Source organism: Triturus cristatus, chromosome 10 (genome assembly GCF_964204655.1).
Source record: "Triturus cristatus chromosome 10, aTriCri1.1, whole genome shotgun sequence".
NCBI classification, from domain to species: Eukaryota; Metazoa; Chordata; class Amphibia; order Caudata; family Salamandridae; genus Triturus; species Triturus cristatus.
In genome coordinates, this window is record NC_140593.1 from 351,908,386 (window position 1) to 351,931,813 (window position 23,428).

The following is a 23,428-nucleotide window of genomic DNA, read 5'->3' on the forward strand; positions in this document are numbered from 1 at the left end:
CGCCCGTGTGTGTCTCCTGGAGGTGCTAGGGTCCGGAGACGTGCTGTGGATTCCCTGGTGCCGGCGCGGTCTGGCGAGGCGCTGCCTCGACGCGCTGAACGAGCCTCTTCTCCCCCGGCTCTGCCTTTGTCCGTGAGGCCTTCGGAGTGCCCCGCCCCCGCTGCCTTCCGCGGAGCGCCTCCTGCGTGCTGCCTGCTGTGCCGCCCCGGGCCTCTGACTGGCTGTGGCCTGGCCGCGCGGTGGGTGATCCCCACACCCAGCATGCACTAGCGAGTGCAAGGAGACCGGAGGAGGAGGACGACAACACAAAAGAAGGACATACTTGTAATAAACGTCCTGCCAGCAACAAGCACTGGCAGCTGCAAGAGGGTTCTTCAACTGTCCCTCATCAAGCATTGGCTGCTACAAGACCCGCTTCTGGTCCTGGTGATTCCTGCGGGTACCGAGCGTCGCTGCTGCCATCAGGAGACGCGGGGGACGCTGCTGATATCTTCGAGGTCTGAGTGAGTACGCCTGCCCCACGCCCGGCGCATCCTCTGCCGCTCACCTACCTGCCAGCTGTTTCGTGTGGGGGACGCAAGGAGTGGTGCCCCTGCAGCTCGCGATGAGCAACCAGCAAGGTGCCGGAGGGAGCGCCGCGCCAGCCCAGTCAGCTGCACCTGCTGGAGGGGGACATCAGGCAGTTGACCCACCCCGTCACCATGCGACGACCAACCCGTTCCCGCCATTCAGCGAGATGGCGGACCCGGCCACTGCTGCACCCCGTTGGAAGGCATGGGTCGGTCAACTAAACAACTACTTCACGGGGACCCGTGAGACGGATGGAACTGTTAAGCGCTCCCTGCTGATTTTTTATGGGGGGTCCGAAATCTATGATCTCTTCGAGACCCTGCCGAACACGGGCAATGCGGATGACTACGACGGCGCGGTGGCGGCCCTCAACAGACACTTCGATCCGCAGCTAAATCTGGACTTCGAGAAATTCAAATTTCGACGGTCACTCCAATTGGAAGATGAGTCCATCGACATGTTCCACGCACGCCTGCGTAAACTGGCGGCCACCTGCGAGTTTGCCGACCACCGGGAAGAGATACGGAGCCAGATCATACTCGGATGCAAGTCGAAACTGCTCCGGAAACTGATACTGCGCCAGCCGGAGATCACGCTGGATCAGATCCTGGTGCTTGCCCGTTCACACGAGCTTTCGGATGTCAGGGCGGAAGAGATGGCTGCGGCCCTACACAAGCCTGTCCCGGTGCAGACCGCCACCAGAACCCCCCAGATCAAGGAGGAGCGCGTGGATGTCATTCGGAGGAGGCCGACGGCCGCGCCTGGGAGAACACGACCGCCACCTGGAGGGCCCTGCGGGAATTGCGGGGAGGACCACCTCCCCACAGCCACGTGCGGAGCGAAAGGGCGCGAGTGCTCCCGCTGCGGGAGATTGAACCACTATGCAAAGGTCTGCCGCAGTAGCCAGCCACGTCCTACCCCGAGGAAGCCGAGGGGTTTCACGCAGAGGGTCCGGCAACTGTCGATTGCGGAGTCCGAGGAGGCAGAGAAGGAAGTGCCGCACCAGCCTAACCTCGACTTGGAAGAAGAGGACGACGAAGTCTACTACGTATCGTTTGTGGGCCAGTCCGGGAGCCGGCGGAGGCCGCCTCCCATGTGCTCGGTCAGAATAATGGACACCACCCTTCAGGCGCTCATAGACACCGGAGGGACAGTGAATGTCATGGACTCCCAGCAATTCGAGGCCCTGGAACACAGACCTCCGCTACTCCCAACCAAGGCTAGGATCCATGCGTATGGAGGAGTCGACCCCCTTCCCCTGAGGGGCACGTTTGAAGCGCCAGTCACCAGTGGCTCCCTCACCACCATAGCCCGGTTTCACGTGACCGAAGGAAAAAGGGGCACCCTCTTAAGCTGCCACACGGCCGAAGACTTGGGCCTCGTGTTCTTTACGAACGAAGTGCACGAAGCACACGCGGAGGACATCCTAAGAGAGTTTCCTGAACTGTTCAAGGGTCTGGGGAAGCTGAAGGGAAAGCAGTTCAAACTTCACATAGACCCCACGGTCAGGCCAGTAGCACTGCGACACCGACGAGTACCCTACAACCTGAGGCCCCAAGTCGAAGCTGAACTGGCAAAACTTGAAGCGCTGGGCGTCATCGAGAAGGTTTCAGGTCCCACGCCCTGGGTATCCCCGTTGGTGGTCGCCCCTAAACCTAAGCAGCCCGGGGCAATCAGGCTGTGCGTTGACATGCGGCTACCCAATGTAGCGGTCAAAAGAGAGCGCCATGTCACGCCGACCATGGATGATATCGTTGCAGATCTTAATGGGGCCAGGTGGTTTTCCAAACTAGACCTCAACGCGGGCTACCACCAGTTGGAGCTGGAACCGAGCAGCAGATACATCACGACGTTTGCGACGCACGTGGGCCTGAGAAGGTACAAACGCCTCAGCTTCGGGGTATCGTCGGCCGCAGAGGTATTCCAGAATGCCATCAAGGAAAGCCTGTCTGGTTTAACCGGAGTAATCAACCTGAGTGACGACATCCTCGTGTTCTCATGCACCCTAGAGGATCACCATGCACAGTTGAGAGCCACACTCCAACGGCTCAGGGACCATGGCCTCACTCTGCACAAAGAGAAGTGTGTGTTTTATCAGGAATCCATTGATTTCTTTGGCTACACTTTCACACGAGACGGCCTAAAAGTAGACCCCAAGAAAGCGATCGCCCTGAGGTCAGCTAGCATACCCAAATCACCCACCGAGGTGAGGAGTTTCCTCGGCATGGCGACTTATTGTGGGAGATTCATCCCAAACCTGGCGGCGTTGTCAGAACCCCTCCGTGTCCTCACGAGAAGTGACCAGCCCTGGCGGTGGACCGTAGAGGCCAATGCAGCGTTTGTGAAGATCAAGGCGGCCCTACAAGACAAGACGGTCATGGCGTACTTCCGCCCGGGGAAGCCGACGGAGCTTGTCGTGGATGCCAGTCCGGTGGGCCTCGGAGCGGTGCTGCTCCAGGAGCACGAAACGGGCACATGGAAGCCGGTCGCGTATGCCAGTCGGGCACTGTCTGACACTGAGACGCGGTACGCCCAGATTGAAAGAGAGGCTCTCGCGATCAAGTGGGCCTGCCAGCATTTCCATCTGTATTTGTTCGGACAGGACTTTACAGTAGTCACGGACCACAAACCGCTGGTCCCGCTATTTGGAGGCACCACACGGCTAGCCCCGCCACGGATTGAACGTTGGGCGGTACAACTGCAGCAATACCGACTCACAGTGGTCTTCCGTCCCGGAGCGCACAATCCGGCCGACTACCTGTCCCGGCACCCTGAAGACCTTCCCCCGGCATGTGTCCCTGCAGACGTCCGATACTCTGACGCCTACGTGAAGATGATTGGCAGAGATGCCTGCCCGGATGCAATGACCCTGGAGGAAGTTGGCCGGGCGACTGACCAGGACGGAACCCTGACCAAAGTCAAAGAAGCCCTGGCGTCCCACAACTGGAAAAGGTTCCTAGAAGGGAATCAGGTGCTCACGGAGGAAGAGAAACATGCCCAGCAGCAAATGTGGCAAGTCCGCCACGAGCTGAGTGTTGGTGAATGCGGCACAGTATTACGAGGCCATCTGCTGGTTGTTCCCTGCGCACTTCAGGAGAGGTGTTTGCGTTTGGCGCATGAGGGCCATCAGGGGATGGCGAAGACCAAAGCCCGCCTAAGAAACAAGGTCTGGTTCCCGGCCATGGACGCAAAGGTCGAGGAGCTGGTACGGAGGTGCAGGGCATGTACGATCACAGGAGCGGACCCACCAGCTACGCCGGTCATCACGGAGGAACCGTGTCATCGCCCATGGAGCAATGTGAGCGTAGACTTCGGCAGTTTCCCGGATGGGAGGCAGATGCTGGTAATGGTGGACGTGTACACGAAGTTCCCGGTGGTGGAAGTGGTGGAGTCCACGTCGTTCCAGCACATCCGGATGGCTCTGGAGAGGACTTTCGCCATGTTGGGGAACCCGGAGGTGGTTCGGTCGGACAATGGACCACCCTTCCAGGGCCAGGAGTTCAGGGACTACGTGACTCAACGGGCGATCCGGCACAGGCGAATCACCCCTCTGTGGCCGCAGGCGAATGGAGATGTTGAGAGGCTGATGCGCACGCTGAACAGGGCTCTTCGCATCGCCGTCGAGCAGGGGCAGGATGCGGAAGCGGCACTAACTAAGTTCCTTGATGCGTATCGGCATACACCGCACTGCACTACGAAGTGTGCCCCAGCCCATCTCCTGTTTAAAGAAGCCCCGCGGGATGGAATACCGACGGATCCGTCCTGGAGCCCAAAGGCACGGGATGACGATGCGGTGCAGGAGAGGAGAGAGAGAGCTAACAACAAAGCCAGTGAACACCGGAGAGCCCGCGAACACTGCATAGTGGTCGGAGACAGGGTCATAGTGAAGGATCGACATCCGGGATGGAAGTTCCGGACGCCTTTTGAACCAGAGGTGTGGACGGTGCTATCGGCAAAAGGAACGATGATAACAGCCGGAAGAGGCGATGTGAGGGTGACCAGAAACGCATCGTACTTCAAGAGAGTCGGAGAGGAACTGGCGGGAGAGCCATCACGTGAAGAAGCGAGTGAGGAGCTGATTGACTTCCCTGAGCGAGCAGACACCCCGGAAAGGGCGTCCCCGAGGCAATGGAGAGGCACTCCACCCGGAGCATCCAGTCAGACCCCGACTAACCGTCAGGAGAGTCAAACCCGAGGGGAAGAGCCTGACCCCCGGGGCCGGGATGAGAGAGGTGTGTCCAGCAGGGGAGTGGGCTCCAGGTTGCGCAGTAACCCAGCTTCCAGCCAAAGACTCCGAGACTATGTATGCCCATCGCCTTGAGAGAGAACTTTGAAATGAAGGGCACTATCTAAAATGTTGGAGGGATGTAGAGTGCCACTCGGCCTCTACGAGACACTGTATCTACACATACACGCATCCCCCACCCCTCGAGGCGGGCTCGCCTCGAGGGTATAAATAAAAGTATCGGAAGACCGCTCGGGGTCTTTCCGGTTTAACTATCACACGGCTCACCGTCCATGATTATTGTCGATCCTGTCCCCATCCACGTGGCCTGTCCTGGGCCACCACAGGGCCCCACTAAAAAAGATGCTGAATTCGTCCCGGTGTCATTTTAAAACACCTGGACACTTTCAGCAGCGCATGAACGTTGTTGTCTGCTTTCAATCGGCAACAACGTGCAGGCGGGGACGGGGCTCTCTTATTTCTGTCTCCGGCTGGGCCCATAACAAAGGCCGAATCTGAGGGGTCTTCGGGACTCCTTTTGTTCGAGTCTCCTGACTGGCAGCAGTCTGGTGCCGTACACGTAAAAGCAAATGCAGCAAGGAGAAACAAAGGCTCTCACCGTGTTAGCACTTCACACATACTTAAGAGAAGCAGCTTTTCCCTTTGTTCGGGCTCTGTTTAGGAGATATGCATGCACTGTAAGAACATCAGATCTGTTGATCTGTCCCAGTTTTTGCACAAAATAAATAGCGTTTATACACGCTGCCCTTGAGGAGATGCTGTTATAATTTATATATAATTTTTTTTTTTAAAGCACTATGGGTAGAGGAAGCTTTACGCTGACAAAAGGCAACATTGGTTTACGCGAAGCTTACAGAAGTGTGAATCTTCTGCCGAAATCAGGAGGGTTTCCCTGTATACTCAAAATGTGTTCAAATGTACTCATGATAGACCTGCTAAACATATATGTGATGGCTTAAAATCTGATGTCACTTCTTGTTGTGCCACTTCTTGTGGTGCCACTTCTTGTGGTGCCACTTCTTGTGATGCCACTTCCAGTGATGTCACGCGCCGTGATGTCACGCGCCATGATGCCACTTGCATACTGATTAATTAGGTTAGTACCCCCACTTCTTTTTAGGTCTCGACCTTGCTATCGCGTAAGCGATCGCAAAGCGAGACTATAGAAAGCGGGTTTGAAAAGTGCTCCCAAAAAGCGGATTGCATGGCTAGCACGCGCACAATCACGCGCATCGTGCCGCCATGCAATCCGCCTTTTGGGAGCACTTCAAAGGGTCCGCTCCCCCGCCCCCAAGCGCGCGCGCGCCACGCTCCGCCGGTCTTGTCTTGTTTTTCTTTTTTTTTTTTTACTTCAAGCGCGAGGCGCGCGTGCGGCCAATGCTTGTTTAAATTTGATATTTTTGGTGTCCACCGCTCTTTGGTACAGAAAGTTGTTTTCTGAAGGCAGCATACCAGAGACGCCAGCCACTGATAAACGGTGTCCACGTGACAAAAATGAGATGCGGGTTCGAAACGCACACGCTACCTGCATATAAACACACACTCACCACCACACATGCTTACAAACAGCCCTGAAAAACAAACACACGACTTACGACCAGTGCACACATGAGCAACCACACATGAGCAACCACACATAAACAACTGCGCACACACACACACAGGAATACATGCCAGATACTACACGAGCGCACATATAAACACCCATGCATAGTCACAGTAAACAACCGGTCGCAGTGTCTCACACACACACACACACGCATAAACGCACGCAGAAACACACATACCCCAGTGCAGGACCCACACACACTCATTATATACACAAACACTAACATACACAAGCAGACACACCCAGTCACCACTACAGGCCACACCCACACAAAGACACACATATATAGGGGCAGACACTGCTGCAGAAGCACGCACCCATCACCCACACAGGGACAAACACCACTGCAGGCCACAAACACCCATCATACACACACATACACGCACATCCGGGGCAGACACCGCTGCAGGCCGCACACACTCATCACACACACAGAGCCACACACACGAGGACAGACCCCACTGCAGGCCGCACGCACTCATCTCACACACAGGAGCCGACACCACTGCAGGCCTCGCGCCCTTATCACTAATTTATTAATCCCCCTCACTGGGTCACTGTGGGGCAGTCCCAGCCGGGCAGCACCACCTGGTTTGTGTTATGTGAGTCGGCAGCATGCTGCACTGCACAAACACAATAATCATGTATATAGCATGGAGGGCTGTACTTTAGCGCCGAGGGGCAGCACTAGTATCACTCAGCACTATTAAAACAAGCATTAAGGGGGTTCATTTAAATGAATAGCCTAACATAGATCAGTGGGTTGGTGCCCTTGCTACACTGATTAAAGTAGAATTGGAGGCTCTTAGGTTAACAAGAGCTTGGATCACTCTTTATGCTAATTAGGCACTTTAAAAATAAGATGATGATGATGACGACCCCGCTTATCATCCTTCCAAAATGGACAAGACGTGTCTTTGAATTAAAGAATATTACAGCTACTGAACATAACCCCCCGGCTCTGCTACACCCCCACCTCCTGTCCCACACACAGTCACCGACATTCTTTCCCCCTCCCCCCCCCCCCCCCCATGCCCTGAGAGACCGCGTGAGTCCAGGAGGGATGCTGGCCATAACACCTCCTGGAGAGCCCCCCTCCCCTTTAATCCCTGGGAGGATTCCGCCCAAGAGAACAGGGCTTATTGTTTCAAACACAGATTGTGCAGAAACATCAATGACATATCCGGGAGCAGCAGTCGCTCCATGTGGGGCTAAAACGTACGAAGCCTGACAAAGAAGCAACAAGCATTTGCAATGCAATAGGTCTCGCATTTACGCGAGTTTGAGCTATTGACATTACAAATAATAATGCCTTTGTTTTTTTAAGCATAAATAAAAGGTATTGTTATTTACAATGCCAATAGCTGAAACTCTCGTAACTGCGAGACCTATTGCATTGCAAATGCTTGTTATAGGACTTGTGCCCTGCCGGCATTGCTGGTGAGAATGCAGAGAAGAGCCAGTGGTGTCCCTTGCCACAAGCGATGATTCCCCCCTACTCCACCCCCCAAAAGTGTCCTGCCTTAGTATACCTGAATAGAATTAATAGGAGTTTCCATTATTACGGGCCCTATAAAATCTACATGATGTGTTACCCATTCATTGGCCCCTAATTATGTAAACTTTCCCCTTGTCTGCTTCCGAGAGCAGAAAGTTAAACCTGTTTTCTAAACCTGGCTTGAAAGTGTGCGACAGATTCTGAAGTAGTTAAACATGTGTCAGGCTGTTATAGGTTGGATCGAGTGTGGTTAATATAGATGGTCATTTCAGAGCTAATCTCTGTAAAACAGTGCTAATGCTAATCGCTTTTGGGCGAGATATGACCCTGAAAAAATAATGTTTTTTAAATAGAATACTGTGTAGTGAGATCCTTTCAACCATCTTTTAACAAGCATCAAGATATTGCAGCATTTAAATATCTCTATTTGTTGTCATGCAGTGTAAACCAGAGAGCCAATTGGTGGTGAGAGAATTGATAAACACACAGTAGCGTGCTCCCAAACCTCTTCCTTTTCTGCTAGCAGTTAAATAAAGTTTTATCTTTTCCGTCCCCGTGTCTGCATGTCATCTCCCCTTGTTTTTCTCAAGTTCATTGTTAATTCGTTTATTTTGTGTATCCATTTTCATTGATTTTGTCCTCTGTAGATCCATCTATTTGTTTTAATGCTGTGAGTAAGAAGGTTGTTGGACAGTTCCCCTGTGTTCCTCTCATTTCGTTGCTCCTCTTTTAAGGCGGGGTGATTAGGTACTTAGGATATCCATGGTTGATACCTGGGCACATGTATGTCCTGGGTAGGCACATGTATGTGCTGAGGGACCTATTAGCAGCTTGCGCTCGTCAGTGTGTCGGCGGCGGTGCTTTCTGCTCCGAGGATTGTCATCTTGCCCAGCTCTGTGCACTTCAAAGTCTGCCTTTGGCTTTTTTGCGGTTGATAATTTCTTTATTGAAATACATCAGTGGCGCCGAGCCGAGGTGTGACTCATAGGGCACGTGCTACAATGGTAGCCATTTTATCAACCTCCGAAGCTGACGTTGAACGGGCTGAGACGTCATCGCCTGTCTCGAGCTTGTGACATGTCATAGATGTTTACTTGTTTCATTTGTTCGTTTCTTTAATCATGTTAAAGAATGTAAAATGTTTCTGCTCCAATGCGCATAACTCACTAGAATACTATGCACACCTTGATAAATAAACTAGAAAATCTAGCTGTCCTGTGCTGTCTAGCTACTGTTTTCGTTCAGGTAGCGCCTTGCGAAAATGTATTTGGAACTTTCAAAGTTTGCAACCTATTGTCTCTCGGATTAGGAAGGGTACCCGATGGGGGGGTGATGCGTAAAATGTATAATCCCTCAAAGAGGACGGAGAAAAACATTTTCAAAGGGTGATACCGACTTGCAATGTGGTTGCGTAAATCTAGAGGCGTTTAGCTTTCTAGGAGGGCGAATCTCACTGAAAACGTGGCACATGGCCAGTGTGGGTCAGTTGACAGGTACGCAGTACTAGCATGTGTTTTGTACTGAAGAATTGTAGTAAGGGTTTTTACCGAAGCTGGCATTACCACATGTGAAACCAGTTGTACCCGTGCACTGCTGGTAATCTCGGCCCCAGAGCCTGCTTCGTTTTAGAGGTTCTGAGTACTCGGTGTGGCAGGTAAGAATACTTGAATCAAAAAGTATGCAGGAAGTGACGAGGATGCACCTGAAAAAAACAGATAAGTAGCTATTTAAGTGCGAAGTCACACTGCATGCATGATATACGTGGCCTTTTTAGTAACATTACAGAAATCTGTTTGATGGAAATGAGCGTTTGCGAAGGCCTCGTCATAAAACCTGTTTCATGTTATGTTATTGTACAGTACTAAAGTCACCTGCTCTCGCCTTGAAAACTGCCAGACCTTAAGATCTGCATCGTTTTTCCCCCTACAGTTGACTTCAAACGAGAAGCACTTGGAGAGCGTTAAGAAGGAGGGCGAGGTGCTGATTCACACCCTGCAGCGGCTCGCGCGCACCGCCAGGTGAGTCCCTGGGGCTGAAGGGATTTTCCAGGGCTGCAGACAGTTGGCCCCGCCCCCGAGACAGCCTTCGGCTCGCTCGCCTCTCACTGGCTTCTCGTGTTACTGCCCCGCCTCGGCCTCACAATGCTGTCCTCAGAGACTCCCTTCGTTCACAAGCCGCTGCCCTTTGTGTCCTGGTGAACTTTAATCTTCTGATGTGGGAGCTCACGGCTAAGCTGCACATTGTCCCTTTTCCAGCTCACTGTTTTAATTTGATGTTGGTTTTTGTCCTCTAGTGACGGCCACTAAACCTTTTATGTCTTTTTGAAGCAGTCGGGATGTTGGAATGAGGGGGGTGGTGGAGGATAGTAAAGTAAACAGTGTTATTCCTTCCATGAGCACGTTTTCATTTATAGTTGGGATCTGTTTGCAGCGCTGATCCGCTTGCCTTAGTTATGGTGCTGATATAGTGAGACAAACGAAATTGCCCTCTCAGAGCTCCCCATCTTTGTCTTCTGTCTTGTTTGTGAATGTGAAGGCACACGTGGCAGTCGCAGGAACGTATTATCGTTTTTGTACATTTTATTTTTTGGCATGGTGCACTCAGAGGGGTAACGCTGACCCATGCAACTCCAGCATAGAGAGGGTGGAGGGCAACCGTTCAGAGGGGCCCCTGTTAGCAAACGCCCAGTGGTCGAAGTGCATTAGAAAAAGTATGAGAACTGTGATGCTGCGCGCAATGGTGGTGAGGTGAGTGAGCGTGGGGCCAGGACAAAACATGTGGCTAAAAAAACAACTTTTTTTTCGGTCTTTCACCGTCAGGAAGCTACATATAAAATAATGCGCAGCTAAATGAGGATTAAATGCGATTTAAGTTAATCAGTGGAAATGCACTATTGTATGAAACCTCTATTAGGTAATGCCCTGCACAGGTCTGTTTGCAACCAGAGAGCACATCATTTAATCCTGGTAGAAGCAGTGGAGAATAGTGACTTGTGTTTGCTTAGTGCTAAGAGTTCTCAGCCTGTGACAGAAAGCACTGTGACTATTTAATTCATTATTTTAAACTTCCATTACACACAGTATAAATATGGTGCTAAAAATGTGAAAAACGGCTTAAGATAAAAAAAATGCTTCCAACATATAAATGTTAATAATTCACAGACTTCACATAGTGACTTTTTTTATAACAGTCCTTTAAAAGCACACATTTTCCAGCTCAGCTGGTAACTCCCTTGCAATACCAGTAAAAAAGAATGCATGTGTCATCAGGAAGCTTCAAGGGTTTCCATCAATTAAAGCCAATACCGGCTTCTGAGCAGCCTTTACATTTGCAGAATGACCAGTTGCACACATTTACATTTCTTTCAGTCAAGCAGGAACTCTCTCAAGAAACTTGTTTACTTGTCTCTCTCCCCCCCCCCCCCCCCCCTTCCCCGGTTTGACAGCAGAGGAGGTTCCCTGCCTTACATTGCAGCTGAAGCATTCCATTCACGAAATTAACCTCCTTGGACAGTTACTTTTCACAAGTAGGGGAACTGCTTTTCATGAATTAAACAAGCATTTGCAATGCAATGGGTCGCACATTTGTGAAAGTTAGAGCTATTGGCGTTGTGAATGGCATTGTGTTTTTTACTTGTGTTTTTTTGTTTGTGCTGGAGTGGGAGTATGTTGTTTGTAGTGCAATTATGTGGTTTGAATTGGAATTGTTGGTTGTGGAATTGTGTAGAATGTAGTGTATTTGAGAGGTGGAATTGTGTGGCATGGTGAATAGATAATCGTGTTAGCTGTATAGAATAGATAGAAAGGAAGATTTAGAGGGATAGGTAGTTTGTGCATGAAGTGGTGATGAATGAACTCCAGACTGAGTAGTTGAAACAGTGTGTGAGAAAGAGAGAAAGATGGGGAGAGAAGTTATAGAAGCATAAAGAGGCTGCGCTTGTGCATGCCGAAAACACCAAAAGAAGAGGAGGAGAGTGTGTGTTTGAAGTACAGAGTTTTTGAAATGTTATGGTAAAGAAACTGTGCAGAAAGATCTGAAGTGAACTAATATGAGTAATGCTGAATTGGTGCATGAGAGAGTGAGAGAGAGTACAAGAGAGAGTACGAGAGAGAGAAAGAGAGAGAGAAAGAGAGAGTGTAATGGGAGACCTATTTGATTTGTCATTCGGGTGCGGGTGGCTAACAGGGGTAGTGAACGCATGTACATGTATGCATACTGAAACATTAGACATTTTTAATTTACCAATGTAACATGGTGGGCAGCTATGTTAGATCAAGTAACAGTGAAAGTAAACAAGAATTAAAAAAATAAAAATAAAGATCAGTCTCTTTCCAAAAATTAACATTTCATTGGGCCTCAACTGAAAATAATTAATGGTCAATTTATACAGATATCGACCCCATTATTCACACTCTTTTGAGCCTCACCTCTGAAAACCATGCATACAACTTAATGTATGTGGTCATGTAATACCCTGTGTACCTGGGACTTGTCAATCAGGGAAACTGCACCCATTTGCCTTGCTGCCTGCCCCCTGGGATTTCCCTCCTACTGATGAATTACCACATACATTTAGTATATGCTGTGTGCACAGGGAGGAGCTGATGTGAATGTTAAGTTCATTTAACACTTCTGTGGGATGTGGAGCACCTGAGATGTGCCTATCACTAATGGTTTTCTGCATTTAACACACTCAGTGTGCCTCTGGGATTGGCAAGTTATGCATATGTACATTTAGCTCACACACATTGTGCGCCTAAGACATGTGTCTGCGCATGGTAATGTACGTTGAACACAGACATTGTGCACCTGGGATGTGTCTACCCACGGTAAATTTATCAGTTTTAATACACGTTTAATTAGAGTGAGTGCTGGCCCACAGTAGGGGTCGTTACTCATCTGAAATCTGTACATGCAATGCAGATTTACATGGACTCTTAATGAGGGTGTAAATACCCCTTCTCTTCATCACTGCATTACAAGTGGAACACCCTAACACCTTCAGGTAATTCCCAACAAGTGTGTGTAGGGCTGTACTACATTTAACAGAACAATAGTGGATTCCCTCAGCAGTCTCTCAAGTGGAACAAGATACATAGCCCTGCAGCATTGGCTTTCTTGTATTGGTAAAGTATCACAATTCCTGCCTAGGAATGGATTTATCTCAATGGAACAGCAGTCAGAATATTTCAACCAGTTGATTATTAAAGAGGCGCTAGTACTTATCTGCGGAGTTTCAATGGATTTAAATGGGCCACTGATGACTAAAAGCTACTGCAGAAGGACAGAGGACACACCACAGCCTGGTCCCGAATCACAACAGGAAATAGTTGGAGTGAACAGTGGATAAGTACAGATGTGTAGGAGGGGGTGTAATGGTATGAAGAATTCACCAAGGCACATGTCACATCTTAGTGGTTCCCGAAACCTTTGAACTAATGGTTGGGGAGTCAATGGTTGGGAGGACATCTTCTCCATCACCTATAAATGGGGAGGAGAGGACCAGACTGAAATAGTCTCCATCAGTCCAATATCCCTACCTCCCATTATGATGCAAGCCTTTTCTCTCAGGTGGAAAGCGATGTATGTAACAAAGCTGGTACTGTTTTTAATAAATTTCTTTGTGTGGTTTCATCATTATGTCGCACAATCCCCCTAAATTGGTGCAATTGCATGTTTAAAGCAGAGGTGGGCAAGCCAACCAATTAACAGGATAAGCCGAGCTCTTAAAGCCCATGCACTAGCTGAGCCCTGAAAATATTTGTCATGTAAATCACACAACGAACATCACATAAAATATGATGAAGTCCAATCAGAATTAAAAACCATGCCAAAATAGCACTGCACTGAGAAGAACATATCAAAGGTTCTGTCCCCATCCCCCACCATGGCGGGTGCTATTAGTGAACTACAAGACAAAACAATTGTCTTATGAACCCTGGATGTGGCCTAGATTGCTGTAGATTGAGCAACAGAATAGTCTATTAAACATAGCAAACATGTTTTTGTACAGCTGTATTCGGAAACTTGGACATTTGAAGGTACTTTCATTTGCGATAGTGAAGAAAGATTGGCAGAATAAAATTTCCTTAAGACCACACAATTTGGCTAGCCGGTGAAGCCACAAAAAATGCAGGTTTTCTCCTTTCACTCTGTATAAATCAGAGACTAAATAGATATCTATTTGGCTCTCCTTTGTACCTCAAATATTAATGTTTTGTGTTACCTCTGGGGCATTAGGGTAGAGCAAGGTTGGCGGGCAGAAGTCACACGAAAGGTTGGCTTGTCATGTCTCATGAATCCAGCAGGTCCTCGAGCAGAGCAAGGCTTCATGTTCGAGCTTTCAGTGACTCCTCCACCTCAAATTCAAAGCAGCACGCCTACTGCGTCTTCAAACCCCGTCACTTTCAAGCTCACCACCACTCAACAACCAGTATCCGCATCTGTCGCATCTAGTTATCCGCCTGGTCAAGCAACTATATGATCCATTGTAGTGATGGCTCCGGTCAAAGAGCTCCACGGAGCCTCACGCCAACATTGCTTTCACCTGAGCTACAGCCTTGTGACGCCTCTAGAACGTTTTAAAGCTGCAGCCAATCCAGTGACCAAAGCCGTCTCTAACCATGTGAAATAAATAAATCTGGAGGGAAATGTACAATGTCACAGGACACTTGATTTGAAACAAAGTATGACTGCACTGTCTTTGGGGAGCAGAGAGCACGCACACAACCGGAGCTGGCCCCGCACCACCGTGATAATGCTAGTAGCATACGGTCAGCCCAAACAGGCCTTCCTGGGCCACGTTTCTTTCAGACACGAGCCTCCAGGCATCACAGGTAAGATTGCACAGCACATTCTGGCGCGCCGACTGCACATACAAAAAAATAGGGGGAAGGTGGGGCGGAGAGAGGTCTGTGTTTAAGTTGCATTTATTAAAAAAACAAAAAAAACACCATGCACGCAGAAAAGGGAGAGAAGGAGAGACGAGGAAGGTGGTCAACACAGACTACGGGAGGGGGAGGCAGGAGCAAACGCAACACGGACAACTGGCGGCGCTCGAAAATAGGAGCAGAGCTTGGGACACAATCAGTAAACTAAGAAAAGAAGCCGAGACAAGAGATAAAGTTGTGCGCCAACGCTATATATGAAAAATCATGAAATAATCCATGTAACAGGGTCAGGCTGCAGGGCAGGAGCAAAACAGTCAAAAGGCAGGATACAGTAAAGCATTTACATACCAAACCAAAGGAAATTTGAAAGGCAGCCCAATGACTGAATGAAAGTGATGGGCGGGGAGAAAGCCCACAGAAGGAGATACAGCATGCCGAGAGACAGCACATGTCCTGCCTAGACTCCATCTAAAAAGGTATGGGCACATCGTGCCCCTCTAATCCCGCCTACTTCGACCAATGCACAAGCCAATGAATATCTGTGAGATATGGGAGACTCAGTTGCCCGCTCTTAACATTCTGAGGGAGGCCCCATCATTTTTTGTTACACCTCATCATTTTGTGTTAAACCTCTGGGTGCATTGTTATGGACCTCTTATTTTTACCCACTTCTTTGTTTATCGTTGCTCACAACCACCCTCAACTTATCCATTAACTAAGCATGCAGATGCCAAAGCATGGATTGTTTGGCTTTGCCCTCTTCCTGTCCACCAGAGCTTCTGCATGGATCATTTGCCTTTCATTCAAACAGCACACTAAGAAGAAAGATTAAACACCTCCTCCTAACCCACGCCGTATGCTTTACAGTGCATGCGCTTGGCCTTTTTTCCACAAAAGGAGGCAGCCCCCTACTCAGTGGCCTATAGGACTCCACCCTCTACCCAACAAAGGATGTTCTACATGGAGCTGCCCACATAGGCTGCTGGGTTGAAACACGCCGCCGGCATCTGGTGTGATCTGAAGGTCAGATGTTTTTGTCAACACCTGTTAGCCATGTTGTACAGTTTCGAGGCTGCTGTGCAGTATGGCTTAAAGTTAAAAAAAGCGCGATATTAAGCCGCCCGTACTGACATAAGCGGCAATGATCTTTTTTCTCAGTGTGGGTGTAGGACAGTAGGATCTGCTTTCATGGTTACCCCCGTTTTTTGCTGGTGTCATTCTGTTTTCTGACTAGTCTGACTGGGATCCTGCTAATCAGGACCCCAGTCACTGTGCTCTCTCCCTAAATTGGACTATGGTAAGTACTTTGGTACCTTCCCATTTGGCTACTGGTGCACCCTTCCAAGTCCCTGTGGGTAGTGAGGCACTTTGATGCATTTGCTTTGGGACTGTGAGGGCATCCGGGCGTACTGGACTCAGATACTTGATGAGGTGGATAAGCATTTTGACACTGAAATACCGCGCTTTCCGGCGTATGTACTGCTGGGTCTCCCAAATCCTCTGACATATCCGCTCAAATCACGCGGGGGCAGACATATGGCCATAGCGTTAGGTTCAGCAATACAAAACATACTCATCCATTGGCGCTCTAACACCTCACCGACTTTAACCGGCTGGCTGCACCGGCTGTGGCATGTCTTGGGCATGGAAAAACTCACACTAACGCTGTCTGGAGAGGGCTCCAAGTATAGAGAGCTGTGGGGCGCCTTCTTGTCGTTGTTGGCCACTGAATTCAGGGAAGTCACCTGCCCCCGTTATCTACGCCTGCTGAGACTATCCGAGAGACAGAAAGAGGAGTAGAGACTGGACGCAGTTGAGAGTGAGGAGAAATGGGATGGATGGACGTGGAATGTAGGGAGGGAGGGGGTGGGGGGAAGGGTGGGGGGGATTCATAGGTTGGTCCTTTGCTTCGCGGCACCTTATCAGAGACTACTGAGATTATCCCAAGTTGGGTGTAGCCGGCCTTGGTGTATAGCAAAGAAATGAGAGATTTTCTCACTACTGGGGTATTGGGTGAGGTGCTGCTATTTGGCTTTGGTTGGGGCTTTTTTTGTGTTTATTCCAATAAAAAGATTTAAACCTAAATAAACGAAATGTCTTGCAAGCAATGACACATGCGCGATCTCAGGCAAGACCTAATCTGTGTGGTGGGGGGGGCAATTTACCAAAGAGGTGAAGGTTACCACCAAACATACTGAAGAGCATAAAGCAAACAAACAGCGCCCCTAAAATAATTAGGGGTACTAGGGTGGAGGCAGGAGAGTTTTTAAAGAGGGGGCAGGAATGTGCCTGCCTGAGGGGAAAACACCTTTACCATGCAGCCTTTAAGACAGCAGGTAAGTATTTGTACCTTTACCACACAGGTAAGCATTGTTTTTCATAATATCCATTTTATGTTAAAACAAAAGTGATTTTAAGATTTAGGGAAGGGTAAAGGAAGGTAAGGGTGGTTTTAGAGTTTAGAGATGGGTAGAGGTAAAGGGAGTTAAGTGTGATTTTGGGGTTTAGAGGTGGGTATATGTAAAGGGAGGTAAGGATGATTTTAGGGTTTGGGAGTGGGTAGGGGTAAAAGGAGGGAAGGATGATTTTAGGGTTCAGGGTGGGTTGAGGTAAAGGGATGTAGGTGTAAATTTAGGGATCAGGTGGGTAGAGGTAAAGAGAAGTAAGGGTGAATTTAGGTTTCAGGGGCGAGTTGCAGTAAGGTTGATTTCAGGTTTTCGGGTGGACAGGGGTAAGGGCGAAACATAAACCTTGTGAAAACTTTCCATGCTTGATGATGAATAGAACATCTTTCAAATTATATAAGGTAACCAACAAATGCGTTAATGTGACACTGCGGTAAATGTTTAATTCAGAAAGACATATACTGTATGGCATCAGTCTTAAATGAAGGGAGTATGTTTACAGCTCATCAGTAAAAGCGACAGTCGGCCAAAATATCGGTTTTGGACATCTGTCTCATACAACAGTTTCGTGATTGCTAGTGGTTTGTGTTCAGCTCTTGGAAATACGAGGAAGTGTGAGCTTCAACTTTGATGGTTTCAAGTTGCCTTTGCGAGCAAAAGCAAAAAAAGAAAGTACCACAATCTGAGCTCACATAGCTCAGAAGAACAATAATCAAGAAATCAATCTGTACTTGGTCTATGCTCCAGAGAACAAGAAATAGATGGAGACAAAGTGAAGCCAACACTCGCTCACTAGTGAAAAAGAATACAATAAAAGTGATCATGAAGCCAACCAATGTTTAGAAATGGGTGAGGTAAAAGCCCCTTTTCATTACAGGTTTTTTTTAACAATCCATTGCAAGCAACAGTGCATGTGCTGTCTCAGGCAAAGCCTAAAACACAAAAAGGGTAAAGAAGGAGCTAGAGACAGAGGGACAAACAGTGACAAAGAAAAAAAGCAGGGATGAGAAAGAGAAGGTAAGGGTGAGCTAAAGGTGCAGGAAGTGTCTGGTGGTAGATGAAAGAAGCCTGAGGTGGGAAAAAGACAATGCAGTCTTGGTATTCAGCCCTCAACCTTTGATACCACCAGTCATGGGCGTCTGAGCAAAACCTGGAGCCAGTGCACTTGATCTTTCACAAATCAAGCACTGTTGAAAACGTGGTTTTCCAGCAATTAAGATCGCAGTTAGTGCATACGTTTCCACTAAGCCGAGATCATTGAGCTAGCGCCAGGACACCTATAAATCCTATTAACATTAACATTCCATCCTTCAAACTTTTGTTGAATCAGTTCCTTTGAATTGCTTGTAATAGTAACACTTGTTAATGACTGCACTTACAAATAACCATGGTCCATTAAGTAGATATATAAAGCACTAAATGAATTATTACTGTTGGTATTATTATCATGACAGGCCAATGAAAATACTAGCACATCATACCCACTCTCAAGGATCTTGAATTGCTCCCCTTCGCGGAACTTATCAACTTCCAATCACTTTGCATCATTTACAAGTCATCTGTTAGAGAAATAAAAATACTCATCTGAAAAACTCTGCCTTTTTGGTCTCACCTGATACTTTAATCCAATTTGCTCCCTGTAGGAAAGTGCCTCTTTTGCACATGGTTAGCCCCCACTTTTTGCCTGGAAAATATGTGATTTCGACTGGAAGTGCACAGGGTCCCCGCCAACCAGGTCCCCTGTGCCAGAGCTCCTTCCCTAAAACTGTACCTTTTTTTACCCAATTAGCACTACTCCAGGGCCTCTTTTAAGCCCCTAGTAAATGGTACCCCTGGTACCTAGGGCATTGGCACTGAAGAAGGACCCAGAGGGTACCAGCACAAATTGTGCCACCCTAGTTTCCCCTCTCAAATGTCATGTATGCTATGCTGCCATTGCAGACAAAACGGAGTCCCTGCCATGCCCACACACACTGCCTGAGATATAGGTAAGCCACCCCTCTAGCAGGCCTTAGCCCTAAGGCGGGCTGCACTATATCCCCTTTGAGGGCATATATGCATGAACCAATATGACCCTGCAATATCCTTGCCAATTCTTGGATATTGTAAGTGAACAGGGAAGCCATAGAGAGTACATGGGCTGGATACTCATCATTACGAGTTCCCAAGCTCCATGACAGCTTCACTGTATGATGGGATGTTTGGTACCAAACATCTCATCTTAATAATCCTGCCTGAGTCCATTATCAGATTTATTAATAATTACACACAGAGGTCCCTTTTAGAAGGGTCCACTGAAACCTACCGACTTCTAGTGTGTTCTTGACTGGTCTCCACCAGCCTGCTACTATTAGACCTGTTTCTGATCTAATGGGGTGAGAGCCTTCACTCTCAGGAGCCAGAAACAATGCCTGCCGTGGGCGGAGGTACTTCACACCTCCTTCCGGTAGGAACAGCTTTCCAGGTCGGGATGCTTCAAAGGCGATGCCGCCTATGAACTCTGACCCACGCCTCTCTTGCTAGCAGCAGATGGCAACCCCCTGTCCTGATGTCACTTTTAGCGGGAGACAGATGGGCTAATTAGTCAGATGAGGATGAGGGTCCCCAGGCAACCTGCACCACCCCTAAGGCGGGCAAGCGATGTGCCACAGCCAACCACTTGGAGTGCTGGTTTGTGATTTCAGGACATTGTACAGTGTCATGAAGAAGAATCAACTGGGGTGTGACAGGTCCTCTAAGGTGAACAGTGTTCATGATTGTTGCTGTCATAGAAGCCCAATATTGGGCCAGTGAGGAGCACTCCCACAACAAGGCTGCAATATCTCCCTCCAGAGATCCACAGCGCCAACACATCGCTGTGGGAAGTAGTAAGCACTATCTGAGTCGGAGGCGTGTACAATGCCATCTGTGAAGTATTTTAAAATAGCGGAACTTTGGACGGGCTTCCCTAAGCGAGCCATCATGGGAGGCCAATAAGTCTGCCCTGTCCTCATCTGCATATTGCAGAATGAGGCGTTGCACCATATGTGAACTATTTTCCAGGCATAGATCGTAGTAGCCAGGACTGGGTGAGAGGAGAGGAGGTGGTCTGGATCACCACTGTACAATATCCTGGGGCCTGTGAGGTGGCCAGCTAGTGCCATCTCCATGGGACCAACTTCGGAGTGTCCAGGAAAGTATGCAGGACATACCTCAATGGCATAGGTTGTGAGGCCAAGCAATAGTCTGTGATGCTGGGGAGACCCATCCCACCACTAGAGACTTCAGCATGCAGTTTAGCAAGATTCAGTTCAACTGGGGCATGCTTCCCCCTTTCAATTGCCTGCTTCATTTTAGTGGGAATCCAGATAGGGATCATCAGAATGTCGTAGTTGTGTCTTGGTAGCACATTAATTTTAATTAACTGGGTCTTACCCGACAAGGAGAGATTAAGTTGTGACCACCTTTGAAAGTCGGCTTTGATGCAGGAATGCAGAGGGCCAAGATTGTTTTCATCCATGTGAGCCAGCCCTAGGGATATCCTAATACCCAGTTACTTCCGTGAGTCGGGTGTTCCCGAAAACCGATGGGAGCCAAGAACGGCTGGGGATGTGTATGCCATCAGAGGCATGGCTTCGCATTTACCTCAGTTGACCTTCTAGCCAGACAGACCTGAAAATTGGGAAATCAGTGCAGTTATGGAGTCAATCAAGGACATTGGTTTTAGAGAGGGTGACTAGAATGTCATCCGCGTATAATGATATTTTGTGTACCCCACCCTGGATCAGTATGCAGTGAATGTTGCGGGAATTATAGATCGCAACTGCCAAGGGTTCCAGGGCTACGATGAACAGTAAGGCGGAGGGGTACTCTTGATGTGTAACTCTATGAATAGCAAACGGAGATGTGTGACCATTACACGTCACCCTCTCTGTCTGCTGAATGTAAAGCTGCTGCACCAATGCTAGAAAGTTAGGCCCTATGCCTGCATGTTGTAGTAGCTGGTCCCACTTCACCCCATCAAACTCCTTCTCGGCGTCGAGGGAGATCAGCAGTTTTTCAGCCGTGTCATTACGCACATACCAGAGGATGTGGAAGAGCGCCCTGAGGTGGGACATGGAAGTGCAGTGAGGGACAACTATGACCTGGTCCCGGTGCACCAGGGATGGGACAACTTTCTGTAGGCAGTTGGCGGGTAGTTTGGCCTGAATCTTACTATCGATGTTGAGAAGTGAAACCAGCCTAATGTTTGCGCAGTGCAGGGGATCTTTGCCCAGTTTAAGGAGTGTAATAATTGCACTATTGGCTTCTGCAAGCAGAGTGGGGGCAGAGATTGGTGGCAGAGTAAAGGTGTCAAGATGTCCCTATGTAACCGGTTGAATTTAGAGGGGTACCCATCAGGGCCTGGGGACTTGTTGTATGGCAGTCCCTCTTTGATTTTCTTAGTCTCATCCTTCGTGATGGGGAGGTCAAGTTGTGCCCGTTATGTCTATGAAAGGCTATGTAAGGCATGTTGTGTCAAAAAGCAGTCAATGTCAGCAGTGAGACTAGCGGCGTCTGTGGCATAGAGGGACGCATAGTATGAGCAGAATGTTCCAGGATGTCTAGTGGATGAGTGCATGGTGTACAGTCTGTGTGTAAGATAGCTGGTATAGTATGGGATGCTTCCTGTTGGGGAGCCTACAGGGCAGTAGGCAGCCAGCTCTCCCCCCTCTGATAATGGTGCTGCTTAAGGTGGAAAAAGCATTTTCTCTGCTCTGGAGGTGTACAGAGAATTGAGATTGTGCTTGGCCCATAGCAGGGCTATCAGGGCTTGTAAGTTGGGTGTGGTAGAGTATTAGGAGGTAAGGAATAGATCTCTTGTTCCAGTGTGCATTGCGCTTGGGGTGGGGGCGAGGGGGGCCTGCTGCTTTTTGCGGTCCCCATCCCACATATATCATCTCTAATCGTCATTTTCCCTTCTGCCCTGAGCATCCTGGGGGAGGGCACTATCTCACGGTCCTGATTCAGATAAGTTTGAAGTTGGTCACGGAGGTGTCGTTTATCATCCTGAAACTTATAGTGAGAGAGACTTAACCTCCACTGTGTGGGGGCAGGGTCAGACTGGTCCCAGGTGGAGAAATACCTGTATCGCATCTTGGCTGAAAACTCCGGTTGGAACAAAAGCTGCTTCAGCTAAGTGTGCCAACATGTGTGGGGAGAGGAGGAAAAAACATTGATGCGGGTGCAATGAACACAAGCAGTAAACGTTTAAATTTGAGTCGCAAGATGTGTCAGTCAGCGAAAAATCTGATATCAAATCCAAAAGGTGGCCTCTGTCTCGGAAAGAAGCATGTGTAGGGTAGGCAGATTTGTCAGTATACGGGTCGAGCACCAGGTTCCAGTCACCCCGTGTATGGACTGTTTTTTGATAATCAAGTTTATTGGATTTTGAAGAGAACTGAAATACATTGGTAGCAAATCAGACACATTATTTAAGCACAGTGCAATCAATAGGGGACGACAGAGACTCATAAGGCATTCATGGGATGAGTACAAGACCTGCTTATAGATAATCATATACAGGATGATCACGAACCTCTCAGCCCAGCAGTAAGTTGAACCATTTGCCCCATATTTTGCCAAAAAGTTCGGGGCAACCCTGGGCCTCGAAGAGGGGCTCCTCCTGGGTGCCACACCAGTCCATGCCCCTCCTCCACCTCCGTATAGTAGGGGATTGGCTTGGGACCAAAGCGCAGCTATGTCGCGTTTCACTACCGCCACTGCCGTTCCCAGGAAGCGCTTATCAGCCCGGGATCCATCAAGGCCATCAAACACCCCCAGGAGCAGACGCAGCGGGTTGTGGGGAACCTCCCACCCAAGAGTTTGAGTGAGCTCGAGCTCCACCCCTGCCCAGAACGGCGCGAGAGCGGGACATTGCCACACCATGTTGTAAAAATCCGCTGGGGCTTGACTGCAGCGCGTGCAGGATGGGGAGGGTCGCAGGCGGGCGCTGTACAGGCGCGCTAGGGTGATGTATGCTGCATGGAAATAATAGAGTTGGACTAGACGCAGCATGGAGGAGGTCGTCAATGTTTTGGGGGCCATAAGGGCATCCCTCCAATCCGCGTCCTCCAAGGGACCCAGCCACCCCTCCCAGCGGACATGATGCAGGTCTAGGGATGCGGGGCTGTTGTTCATGAGGGAGCGATAAATCCGCGACACCCCATTTCTGCCCAGGTTCCCCATCAT

The 23,428-nt window shown here is 49.1% G+C and overlaps 1 protein-coding gene across 2 annotated transcripts in view; it reads left to right on the forward strand.

The window, feature by feature from the left end:
- ULK4 (unc-51 like kinase 4) overlaps nt 1–23,428 on the forward strand; it is a 1,725,799-nt gene that overhangs the window by 1,653,244 nt on the left and 49,127 nt on the right. For both annotated transcript variants that reach the window (XM_085631567.1, XM_085631566.1), the window contains one exon: nt 9,853–9,941. In XM_085631567.1, coding sequence (XP_085487693.1) covers nt 9,853–9,941 — 89 coding nt within the window. The remainder of the gene's footprint in view (nt 1–9,852; nt 9,942–23,428) is intronic.